The sequence below is a fragment of the Oryza brachyantha genome, chromosome 4 (assembly GCF_000231095.2).
Source record: "Oryza brachyantha chromosome 4, ObraRS2, whole genome shotgun sequence".
In the NCBI taxonomy this organism is placed as follows: domain Eukaryota; kingdom Viridiplantae; phylum Streptophyta; class Magnoliopsida; order Poales; family Poaceae; genus Oryza; species Oryza brachyantha.
Window position 1 is genome coordinate 18,674,157 of NC_023166.2, and position 10,965 is coordinate 18,685,121.

At 44.4% G+C, this 10,965-nt stretch overlaps 2 protein-coding genes across 2 annotated transcripts; one reads left to right on the forward strand and one right to left on the reverse strand.

The window, feature by feature from the left end:
* Window positions 1-738: 738 nt before the first annotated feature.
* Window positions 739-3,582, reverse strand: LOC102707578 (F-box/WD-40 repeat-containing protein At5g21040). The gene is made up of 2 exons (XM_006652775.3): window positions 3,480-3,582; window positions 739-2,730 (listed from the first exon to the last, which is right to left on the reverse strand). Exon 2 carries the CDS (start codon window positions 2,652-2,654, stop codon window positions 969-971), a length of 1,686 nt encoding a protein of 561 aa, XP_006652838.1. The 5' UTR covers window positions 2,655-2,730; window positions 3,480-3,582; the 3' UTR covers window positions 739-968.
* Window positions 3,583-7,302: 3,720 nt separating this feature from the next.
* On the forward strand, window positions 7,303-8,942 carry LOC121054135. Its single transcript, XM_040522955.1, has 2 exons — window positions 7,303-7,807; window positions 8,207-8,942. Exon 2 carries the CDS (start codon window positions 8,223-8,225, stop codon window positions 8,646-8,648), a length of 426 nt encoding a protein of 141 aa, XP_040378889.1. The 5' UTR covers window positions 7,303-7,807; window positions 8,207-8,222; the 3' UTR covers window positions 8,649-8,942.
* The last annotated feature ends 2,023 nt before the right edge of the window (window positions 8,943-10,965 follow it).

Here is a 10,965-nt window from a genome sequence, read left to right on the forward strand (position 1 = left end):
GCTAGTCAGATTTATCAATAGTTTAACAAACACAGAGAAATATAAAAACAGGTGCAGAATATTTTTTTGTGTATGTTCCTGCTAAAATAGTTCTCCTAGCATTGATTCAAACACAGCATAAGTTGACAGGAGTATAAAAGTAGGCATGTTGATGCGGTGTTTGGAACAGCTGGTGACACCCTGAACTCCAGGAGGGCCCAGTTCAATGGTCATTTGCAATAAATGAAAAAGTATCGAGCAACTCATAAATCTCTGGTAGAAAAATTCTCTTTCGCGTAGTTGTGAAAATATGCACCACCTTAACATGCATGGCGTGCAAAATCAGAAACATTTGAGAATTAACCATGTTTAGTTTTCAAATATAAGCTAGTATTTCCAACAAATCAGAAAATAGGTGTAAAGTTAAGCATTATCAGAAAGTGAAGCTTTACAAGGTAATTCAATCCGATCTCTTAAAAATTCGTACGGAAAAATCGATCTTTCAAAAATGTGGGGTAATATGGTAAAGAAAAGAGGTAGCAAGATTTTCTTATCAAAGACCACATGACCACAAAAGAAATCCAGTTGAAATCTAAGGACACAAAAAATGTTTTAAGATGTTATTCAGCAGTGACAAATTCAGAGGTTGATTATTCCTGGAATAGTGTGATATAGTTTCACATTCACAACAGCTGCAAACAGAACGATACAAACAAATTCAAATGCAATTAGAGCATAAAAAAACAAGACAAAGGGACCTTTTTTTTTCTGTTAGACCAATATACACCAGAGAGGATAATAATTGCATATGAGGGTTTAATGCACGGCTACACTGCATTGGGTAACCTTACAAAGTTGAATAGTGAAAATGCAAATGTTAACCTACACAGCAAGCCTAATTGGGATGAGAAAGAGTAACCATCCAAGTAAAGAACTATCAATGCATGGCCGCTGTAGAGTGTAATGTTGTGAAGGGTACAAGACCTAATCTAAGACTTGACCTTGTCGTTGATGGCACGCTTGCTGTGCCAAGTAACACTCTTATCACCCTTAAGTTGGTTTCTTTTCATGGCTATTGAGCATTGGTCAGACCTTCTACCATTTGCATTCATCTCTACTTGTGCCTTCTTCCGCCTCATGCGGTTCTCCTGCCTCAAACTTCTTAGAGCCTGCGCCCTCTTCTCAATCTCCAGTGCTTCTGAGAAGTTCCAGACTTTGACAGCACCATCCTCACCTCCACAAACAATCCTATCTGCACCAATGGCAACAGAGAAAAGATCGCACCCAAGGCCATGAAGCATTCTCTGCGGAGGCTCAATGGAAATTGCATCAAAGATCTTAACCCTGCGTGAGTGTTTTGCTGAGTACTTTGGATTCAGAAGCTTCCTCAAATCAATCAGTGCAATCCTGCCATCACTAGAAGCTGAGACAAGCCATGGGTACTCAAAAGCGAGGGAATGAACAGGGCCAGCATGTGGCACCCAAGTAGCAGCTGGCTTAATATCTTCATCATCAGAGACCTCAGAAATATCAAACAGGCGAATTGCCCCGTCCTCTCCTCCAGTAAATAGCACATCAGCTAGGTGTGTTCGAGCTAAAGAATATGCATTACCAACATGGGCATTGGAAATTACACTTTGCAACTCACCACTCTTGGTATCCCATACATAGGCATCCCTACCAGCTGTACTGGCAACAGTATTTCCATGAGGTGCCACACTCCAAACCCAGTCTGCATGCATGAACTTCTGAACACACTTCATTTCAGATCTGTCCCAAACACGAACAGTCATATCCCAGCTACCACTGAAAATCCTTAATGAGTCCAAGGCAAGGCAAGTCACAGGTCCTTCATGCCCCCAAAGCCGAAACTCACAATTCTGGTCAGGACCATTTCCAGAGATGTGGAAAGGGTAAGAATTACCTTCAACAGCCCTCCAACACTGAATAAAGGTATTGGTCCCAGCAGTAACCAAAAGCCTAGTGTCAGCTGCGATGGCCCGGATGGTGCAACAAAGTGGGCGGGACTTATCAATCAAGAGCCCTTCCTCCATGTCCCACATTCGGATCACAGAATCATCACCACCAGTAAATATAAGATTTAGTGATGCTAGAAGGAACACGGTGCGTACATCCTCACAGTGGCCACGGAGAACATCAACACTGAATCTTCCCATGAATGATTTGCTTCGAAACTCCCGCTCCACAAACAATGTTTTCCAAGACTTCCAATCTGGAGTACCACCTGGAACCAAGGGTCCATTGAGGGTGACTGGAGGATTAGGAAGCCCCCACCTTTCACAATAAAACTTCTTCCAACCTTTATGATCTGTGGCTAGGGTATGCAGTAGGGTGGAGACGCAAGATACAATGCCAAGCTCCTTTGGATCGAGGCGTTCAAGCACTTCGCAGACCAATGCGGCCGGCAAATCAGTGAAGCACCTTGAGTCACACATCGAGGTGGTCTCACCATCACTTGTTTCAACAATTTTCTTTTCATCCAAAAGTGATCCATAATTGCACTTCTGGTTATTCAATGTACTGACGCTATTCCGATGTTTAGCTTTCCCCAAGTGAGTATAGGGCTTTGCCTGGATGAGAGTGTCTTCGGTGAAAATGCAGGAACTATTCACAGATGAAGAGTCTCCTCTTGCCTTGTTGCAATCAAAGTCCATAAAATTATGAAATCCTACCTACAGATAGATTCCCCCCAGCAGCTCCCGCAATCCAATCAAATCAGAACAGGAATACCTGAAAAAAATTAGAAAGAAACTTAAGCTGGAAATCAAGAAGCAGCTCAAAACTTTACGTTAAACATAAACAGAACAAACATATGGCACAAGGATCAGAAGACTAACTCCCAGTCACAAATCTAGTAGGCCAATGCTCTAGCTATTTGCTCCATCTAGAATCCGACAGCCAATTCAAACAAAGAGTCTATCTATATACCATGGATATATACCAAGGATGAGGCAGTAAACTCTAATCCTGCGCCTAACTATATAGTAATTCGGATCAAAACATCCCGAATAAGCTCAGTATGGCATCAAAAAGACCAATGCAACCTCTACAATACGTCAACCGAGAATCCTCGTGCCGTACAACAATAAATCCACCAAATCTGACATTGCCCGATCATACATAAAAAAAAAATTAACCTTCTAAGCAGGACAAACAAGCAAATCTTAGCGACCTGCGACCAAAGTCGATACCTACGGGGCGAGATCTAACTCTTTAAAACGGATAAAACAAAAAACGAGCGTTGCATCTACAGCCGAGTTGCCCTAATTCGATCTGAATCCCCGTCATGGACGCGACGCGCATGAAAAAAAAACGAAAAAAAACACGCAATCTCCTGCACATCATTCGGCACAACAACAAAAAACACTAAACTCGCCGCGCAAATCCGCAGATCCTATCGAAGCATGCTTGCTCGCGCAGAGGTGAACCGACTGAACTGATCAGGGAGGAAAACTGCAAAGCGAAGTGTGGAATTTTACCTCGATCCGAAGCCTCCGATCTCGAATTCGCCCGGAGAAAAATTTATTAGTTTTGGTTGGGGCGGGGGGAAATCGCGATTTGGGGACGCACGCGCTGCGGCCGCCGGGAGCCAACGAGATCACGAGACGCTTCGCCTGCGCCGCCCGTGCCCTGAGCGCGCGACGGACGGCCCAGATCGCTCCCTCGCAGCCACGCGTCCAATCTCGACCGTCCGTGCGCGCGTGAGTCCCGATCCCACTATTGGGCCTCGGGAAATCGAGATCATGTGCGGCCCAACTCATGGGCCGCGCGTAAGTCGCTGCTCTGTTGTTCCGGCCCACGATGATGGGCCGCACTTTCCCGATACTCCTCGGGCTGTAGAAAACTTTCTTGGGCCGGGCTCACTTAATAACTCTCGTATTACATAATTACGACCCAACATATTCTCCTCAAGCTGAGGACCTCTGCTGAGTTATTTTGCTTGGGCCAAATTATTACTCGTTTTTTACATGCTGCATATTTTTTTTAAAAAAATTATATATATCATCATCTCGCATTCTCATCTTCATTGAGTAAATTTTTTATTCATGGTGGCTAATTTTGTCATTTATACTGTTAAACTAGTTTTTAAAAAGAGTAAAGTGCATCAGTGGTCTCTAAACTTATGTGCATGTGTCATTTAGGTCCCTGACTCTCAAAATGCATTTTTAGATCCCCAAACTTGTCCAAGGGTGCCATATAGTTCCAAACGGGCTCCAACCCACTCTATCCGATGACGTGGCATACCACGGTGGCGCCTACATGTTGTTGGTGCCATGTAGATCCCACATGCCAGTATCTCTCTCCTCTTTATTTTTTCTCTCCCTTCTCGTAGGCGCCACCGTGGCATGCCACGTCAACGGATGGAGCAGGTTGGAGCCCGTTTGGACCTATATGATACTTCCGGACAAGTTCGGGGAACCAAAAATACATTTTGAGAGTTCAGGGACCTAGATGACACATGCACACAAATTTAGAGACCGCTGGTGCACTTCACTCTATAAAAAAAAATCATATAATCTTTCCTCCTCCCATTCGTCAAACACAGCACTCATCGTTGCCGCCGCCGCTGGCAATGCTGGCAGACGGAGCTCCGTCTCCAGACCAGGACCTCCTCGCCGGCCCGCGCTTCTCATCACCTGGGCAGCGTTAGGATAGCGTGCTCGTCCTGGTCGTCTACATCTCGCCGGCGAACATGTTCGGGTCTGCAGCACAGCACACGTCTTATCCGCCGACCGTCGAGGCCGCGTTCGACGTACGTCGCCGCCTCGCCGGCGGCGGAGCTAAATGTACGCAGAGCCCGTCCGTCCACGACCTGTGACGTATCTTGGGCTTGACGCCCACACGCCATCACTGATCACTCTGTATATACAATTCAGAGCAGTTCAGACTTCGCCGGACTCGAGGACGAAGGAGCTAGCTAGCTACTCACCTCCAGCGAACTAGGTTAGAAGCAAACAAGAGCAAGAAAACAACGGCGATGCCTCAAAAGAGCACCGACTAGCTAGATACAACAAGAAAAAAAAGGCTCGAGCTAAGTACAAGCGTACAGACTAACTGCAAGAGCATGTGTGTAATGTGTACCATCGATCACACGAGTATTAGCAGACAAAAACCGAAAACCTGACATTGCCATTACATGAAAAAGCAACGCAGTCACGGAGTAGCACACTAAGCTAGAAAGCTAGCTACCGACCCAGTTTTAACGTTACCTCCTTCCCCCAGATTCCCGTACAGACAGGCCTTGTCTCATCACCAAATTAAAGAACATGCACAGCACAGCAATGGACATTGGACAACTTATTCATCCAGAAACTCGTGGTGGGCGCCGGGTAGCCATGCATGGCTAGATCACACTGGAGAAGAAGACTGCTGGAGTTCATGTTGATGGTTCAGAGTTTCGTTTTTCTGAATCCATATGGTTCAGGCTTTCAGTAGATCGACCTCTCATTGTCTAATCTGACCATCCACAGGTTGCAGCACACATGCATTTTTCTTCCATATTGTAGCTATACACTCCTGTATATGAAGCAGCGCATTGCGTGTTACTAATGCAGAAATGTAATGACCCTCACCATATTCAGGGACAGTCAGTACAATTAATTACCAAAGCCACAGAAAGAGTGATTCCTGAATGATGCCATATGATGAGTTACCTTTATAGATTTATTGGATTAGGTAGGAGAGTGCACAAAAGCTGCCAACTAATCTTCAGTCCCATGCAGGGGCACCCAGCCAATGAACTCGCTGACATCTGTCCAAGGCACCATTTTTGTGCTATTTCTTGTGGCAGTGGCAAGGACCTGGCAAGAACCCTACATGGCTACAGGTTAGATTCCCTGCCTCACCATGCAAATCCAATCCAATGTTACCACTTCAACTACTAAAAGTAAAGTTATCATAGCAGTGTGCTTTGGTTAGTAGGAGGAGCACCAACTTTTATCTTTCTCCGTGGCCTCCATCCATTCATCATCAACTCCAAGATCTTGGCTAGCTAAAACAAATTAATAAAACGTTAGTTAAACGAGCCAAGCATGCATGTGCACCACTACGTACTCTCAGTACTTGCAGTACTCGAAAATTTGTCACAATCTTATTTTTTTTCTTTTCTCTCTACGATCGATCCAAATGACGTTACGGTCTGTTCCTTAGCCTAGCTTACTAACTCATATTTCTCTCGTTTCCGGCAAACATGCATTTCAAACTATTAAACAATATATATTTTATCAAAATTTTCTATAGAAAAGTTATTTAAAAATTCATATAAATCTATTTTTAAAATTTATTTAGATCTATCTATCTATTAATTAATTATATATTAATCTGCTGCCATATTTCATGTGTCGATTACTACACCAGCAAAAAAACATGACCGTACAGTACACTGCAGCCAGCAGCAGGCATTCAGGACTCATCAGAATGCAGATCTCAACAACAAGAAAGGATCGGATTGATGAGCTCCGTGATTGGACTGGCAAACGCCAAGAAAGCGTGATGATGCCTCGCCAAAAGAAGAGAGGCGAGTCATGCAGGCGACGCTTGATCTAATCAATCACAGATAGATATAGATGAGAGCTGAGCTGCTGCTTCTCTTCCCATGCACGCCGTCGTCGTGGTCGCTTGCTTGTTTCTCAATCCCCCGGAATTACCCCTCACGTTTGGACCGTAAATGAGTTATTCATCTTTCCTATCATCTTAGGGCCAATTCATTTTTGGAGGATAAACAAATTATTGAATTCCAAAGTCATTCTGTTCGTAGCCATGAGTTATACGGAAAGCAAAGAAAATTTTCATGTTCTACGTATTGTAGAGAGAAAACGTACTAAAATTTTTATTTACTCAAACTTCTTAAAAAAATTCTTATAGATTAATATGAGCTTGCATTCGTATTCTTGCACTTTTACTATTCCTACGGTTTAAAATTCCTCCAAACCAAATATAATCTTTAAGCTTTTGGATTGAACTTACCACCGTACTTTGTACGTAACTCTGTACTCCCTCTGTCAAAAAAAAAACCAATTTTTCGGTTTTCGTGTCCAACATTTGATCATTCGTCTTATTTGAAATTTTTTTAGGAAATTAGAAAAAACTTAGTCACACGTAAAGTACTATTCATCATTTATCATCTAATAAAAACAAAAATATCAATCGCAAAAAAAAATTGAATAAGACGAAGAATCAAAAATTATAGGTAAAAAATAAAAAATTAATTTATTTTGAAACGGAGGGAGTATTTCCGAGGTGGTGATACGCAGTGAGACGAAGAGTACACGACAAGTCGGAACAACAGAAGAGAAGAGTACATTTGTGTGCAGTGTACAGCATCTTCACACGGGCGAAACAGCAGTATTAGTCAGTAGATGAACACACAGGCAGCAATTAGATGGAAGCAAAGCAAGCAGACAAAGGTTAGTAGAAGGGCTCACATGGCCACCCACCCACTAGTGTGGGTCTCCGTCGTTGTTCACGCACTGTTCATTCGCAATGCATGGCATCATTGGCAATGGCCACTCGCTTCGCTTTCACTCCACCCACGCATGAACCTGTGAGCCCCCTGCTACTACAAAAATAATGGTAGATTGATAGCTGGATAGATCCTCACGAGTGCCCTGGTCTCTCACTCTCTATCTCTCCAGCCATATATACTCACAGGCACACAGCAAGAAGAGGAGAGGATAACACAGGAATCTTCAGTATATATATATATGTCAGGGTGTGTGCTTCTCTGAACCTTCAGCTTCAAGTGGCTTCTGCTGAGGAACAACTTCTCTCTGATCTGCTACACATTAGGCTTTCCTAGGTTGCAAAGGTATGTGTAAGGCAAAGGGAGGGGAAAAAACGAATCTTTGATATGAACTTTTGCTTTGTGCAATTGGGATTAGACTTGCTTGCTGCAAAAAGATCAAGTTCTTTTGGTACTTAGATCTGTGGGTTGGACCTTTTTGAGTCCTCTTTTCCCCCCTTTGGAGCTCGTTTTGTCTTATCATTTGCTTTTCCTGAAACAATTCACATGATTGTTAGACATTTCTTGGAAACGTGGCTCTGGATTTGAGCAAAAAAGTCTGAATCTTGGAGTAGATCTCGAAGAGGAAGGAGATGATTTTTGTGCTAATGGCTGTAGTGCAGAATTGCATGTCAGCTTCTTCTGGTCGGATCAGCTTGAGATTGCAGTCAGTTTTGCTAATTGCGCTGGTGAACTGCCGTGCAGCTCGGAGACTGAAGCAATGGCGTCCCGCCGGCGAGATCTTGGCCGCCCGCTGCTGGTCGCGCTCTGCGTCGTGGCGCTCTTCGCCGTCGGATCGGAGTCCCACGGGCTGGAGGATTTCGGCGAGGGGAGGACCGAGGCGACGCCGGCGATGGCATCCTTCTTCGGCAGCAAGCCCGAGGCCGCCGAGCTCCCGGAGGCGCTCGACGCGTCCAACGCCGCCGCCGCCGCCGCAAAGCCGGAGGCCGCGTCGGCGATCCCGGCCACCAGAGCCACGACCGCCTCGTCCGCTGCCCCGCCTCGCCGATCCGTGTCCGTGGCCGCCGGCGTGGCGTGCGGCGTCGCGGCGGTGGCGGTCGTCGGCGTCGCGGTCGCCGTGGCGTACGTGGTACGCGCCAGGCGCGGCGCGCGGCGCGAGTCGGAGGTCCGGCTCGGCTCGCCGTGAAGCCCCGGCTCGCCTCTCACTGCCATGTGGGGCCCGCCTATCAGAGGGCTCGTTGATTAATTACCAGGACCATTATTAGGGTGGTTTCCGTTTAATTACTACGGTTGCTTAGCTTGATTCTTTCCTTTGTCTGTGATCTGTCAGTGTGTGTGCGAGTGTGCGTGCCATGGAGAACACATAAATAATGATGTGGCATGGAGTAAGTGTGATCTGTAATCTTTAGATCTGCAGCCTTTGCTACTGCATCAGAAATTCAGGATTTCGTTGTGCTCCCAGGAAGCACTGCTTCTATCCTACCTAGGGTTTTCTTCACCGACGATTACCACTGTAACCGGATTTACCGCTAGTGAAGAGTCTGATAAGCTCACCATCTTTTTAAAAAAACAAACAAACAAAATTTTAAGTTTTCAGTAGATTTTGTCTAACTTTTTCACCATTTGCCAAATTAACTGAGTTTATAGTCATGGTGTAGTAACCCAACTTCTAGGGGTGTTTGTAATGGTATATTGTAAATGAAAAATTATTTATTAATAATTTTTTTTTATATATGTGTTTTTAGCAATTTAAAAATTAAATATCAGAAAATAAACTATGACAAAAATATTCTACAATTAACTTTAAATTTAAGATTATAAATTTTTATTTTAACTTATAAGGCTATAAGCGAAAGATGAGGTGATACCTGGACCTGAAATTGCAGGGAAGAAGTTCTGAACATTTTCACCGACCAGGGCAAGCAGGAGGTTGAACTGAAACCTCCAGCCCTGGAACGGCATGGCAGTGTGAGTCAGGTTTTTGCAAGTTTGCGCCGTGGCTTCTTCTGCACCAGATTCGAAACCGACAAGGGAAATGGAGCTGCAGAGCTGTGCTACAGTGGCAGCAGAATCATTCATCATGCAGCATTGCAAGCTTCTGCATGCGGTCCTGCTGCAGTGAGTGTGGTTGCCGTGTGTGTCGTGCAGGGCTGGTGCTGTGGTGCAGCATGTGATTTGGTTACTACGTGTGATTCTTGGAGGCATATCTCTCTCTGATTTGGGGGATTAAAATGGGGTCAGAGAACGAACGATGGGGTTAGAGCGATCAATGGCTGTAGAGACTAGAGACCAAACCTGTCGGTGATCATGCGGTCCTTCCTGCTGCTGCTAGTGCCCAGTGCAGATTGCACTGGTTACCGGGCAGTACAGCTACAGCAATGGTCGGTCACCGACACCACGTGACCTAGAGACGGTAAAACCTGAACAATGACGCCATGATCGTTTCGCTTTTTTTAAAGAAGAAACAAAACGACTTATTTGCTAACAAGAAATAATCTATGCATTAAATTTGTACATGTGTGATTGCACTGATTTAAAAGTAAATATTATAAAATAAACTATGGCGAAGAAAATCACATAATCAACTCGAAAATTAAGCTTTAAGATTTAAATTTTAGCTTACGAAGTATTGTACCATGTTGTCAAAACAGTTTCTGGCCGATTGTTGCAGGCCGGCCCAGAATGACGGCTGCAGCTCAGTAGTAGGCCGAAGAACATGGGCTGAGAGAAAGTGAGCCCGTGTAAGATTTTCCTACTCTTCAGGCTTTCTTGGTGCAGACTTGCAGCTAGTGTCAGTCAGTGTGGGCAACATACCAGTATACCACATGATCTGTTCCTGTCTAAACAGGGGGCATACATGCATGCATACTGCATGGCAAGAGGCACCCCGGTTTCTCTCCGATTCCGTTGTATGGCTACAGGAGTAACAGGTAAGCATATGGCCATATGACCTGTCAGGCAAGGGCCACTGTTGTTTTTCATGCATCCATGTAGTCCATATAGTCTTGGCTTTGTTTTCAGGGCGTCCTTTTGTGCTTCCTGCAGGTTTATGTGGATAAACATTCTGGTGCTGATCGTTTGGCTTCTACAGGGAAAAAATGGCATAACATATATGTAAATAAAAAATAATTTATAAATAATATTTGTATATGCTTGTTCTTAGTAATTTAGAAGTAAGTGATGGAAAATAAACTATGATGGAAAAAAAAACTTTAAATTTAAAGTTAAAAATTTAAAATTTGACTTATAAACATAAAAAAAATGAAAAGGATGAGGTTGGCTGTTGCCAAGCAGTAATCAATACTTACTCCTCCTTGAGCTTAAATCGATCAGTCACAGTGCACTAGTGTGCATATCCTTAAGAAGCACAGCAGATGATTCGATCGGGCGAGACAAGATATACGGCGCCTTCGATAGGAACGCGTGTCGTTAAGCGTCACATGACGTACCGGCAGATGACACAATCACGAAATTAAGCTCGAGTGACCTGGGAGAAAGAAATT

Bases quoted from the DNA above. Each gene is read 5' to 3' on its own strand.
- LOC102707578 (XM_006652775.3), bottom strand. From the start codon at position 2,654: ATGGACTTTGATTGCAACAAGGCAAGAGGAGACTCTTCATCTGTGAAT.
- LOC121054135 (XM_040522955.1), top strand. From the start codon at position 8,223: ATGGCGTCCCGCCGGCGAGATCTTGGCCGCCCGCTGCTGGTCGCGCTC.